Source organism: Microtus ochrogaster, unplaced genomic scaffold (assembly GCF_000317375.1).
Source record: "Microtus ochrogaster isolate Prairie Vole_2 unplaced genomic scaffold, MicOch1.0 UNK8, whole genome shotgun sequence".
NCBI classification, from domain to species: Eukaryota; Metazoa; Chordata; class Mammalia; order Rodentia; family Cricetidae; genus Microtus; species Microtus ochrogaster.
The window spans coordinates 4245974-4247234 of record NW_004949106.1 but is presented as its reverse complement, the minus strand read 5'-3'; the positions used below and the strand labels follow the sequence as shown (position 1 = coordinate 4247234).

Here is a 1261-nt window from a genome sequence, read left to right as displayed (position 1 = left end):
CCTGCCTCTGCCTCCCGAGTGCTGGGATTAAAGGCGTGCGCCAGACCTACTCTGAATATGTCAGTTATAGCAAACAGAAAACCCACTTTTCAAATAAAGTCTGATGAAGCCAGCAGAAGTTCCACAGGAGACTACAAACAACACCGCATCTACCAAGTCTCTAGAAGGTTCACGGCATGGCTAGTTGGTATGTACACGAGTGCCCCTCGCTCATTCCTCAGGCGCGACGAGAACACAGACGCCACGTCACAACATGAAACCATGCTTCGACGATTTTCCTCACGCGCGTTACAAAACTAATTTCCTTATTTCCAATACTGTAAAAATAGACGCATCTTCTCCGAAGGACCTCGCTGTGCCGGCTGGTGGGGCTGCGCTCACGGTATCACCGGTCCTTGAGGCGGAAAGCGCTTTTATCGTCCTCTTAGCCCAGCCCGGCCTTACAGGAAGTTGCATAACGCGTGGTACAGAAGAGGGACGACCACGAAATTCGGGACCCTGTACAAGTGGGTGGAGCCGAAAGCGATAATGCCCACGGCCAGGGGAAGCGGAAACTGCGACGTGGACTTCAGTAACTTACTGGGAAGAGACAGAGAAACGCAGTTAGACAAGCTACATTCAAGTCGATAACAGAAATATGTTCCTCTTTTGTACAGCCCTGGAAACTCAGTTGTGATATTTTTGTTTACATTATTTAATTCTGTTTATTTATTTCTGGTTTTCTGGTTATCCTCTTTTCCTTAGTTTTGTTTGTTTGTTTGTTTGTTTTGACGGGTTCTGACTGCTTAGACTTAGCTGGCCTGGAACTTGCTCTGTAAACCAGGCTGACCTCAGCTCAAACTCACAGAAACCTGCCTGTCCCTGCCTCCCGAGTGCTGGGATTTAAGTTGTGAGCCGCCTGTGCCACCTGAGTTTTGGTTTTCTGAGATAAGGCTTTGTGACATATGCTATAACCCAAGCTGGCTTTGAACCCACGATCCTCCTGGTCTTCGGAATGCAAACCAAACCAAACCAAACCACCTGGCTTCTAGGTGATTTTAAAAGATGTGATTGCTTTTAATGAACTGAAAGAAAACTGTCTATAGTTTTATAAAACTCCACAAAAACCATATATTTTTTTAAATATTTATTTATTTACTTATTATGTATGCAACATTCTGTCTGTGTGTGTGCCTGCAGGTAAGAGGGCACCAGACGTCATTACAGATGGTTGTGAGCCACCATGTGGTTGCTGGGAATTGAACTCAGGACCTTTGGAAGA

The 1261-nt window shown here is 45.8% G+C and overlaps 1 protein-coding gene across 1 annotated transcript in view; it reads right to left on the bottom strand.

Moving 5' to 3' along the window:
- Positions 1 to 11: 11 nt before the first annotated feature.
- Positions 12 to 1261, bottom strand: part of Pgap1 (post-GPI attachment to proteins 1) — a 61733-nt gene continuing 60483 nt past the window's right edge. Inside the window, exon 27 of the mRNA XM_013353491.2 lies at positions 12 to 579. Coding sequence (XP_013208945.1) covers positions 441 to 579 — 139 coding nt within the window. The 3' untranslated portion in view covers positions 12 to 440. The remainder of the gene's footprint in view (positions 580 to 1261) is intronic.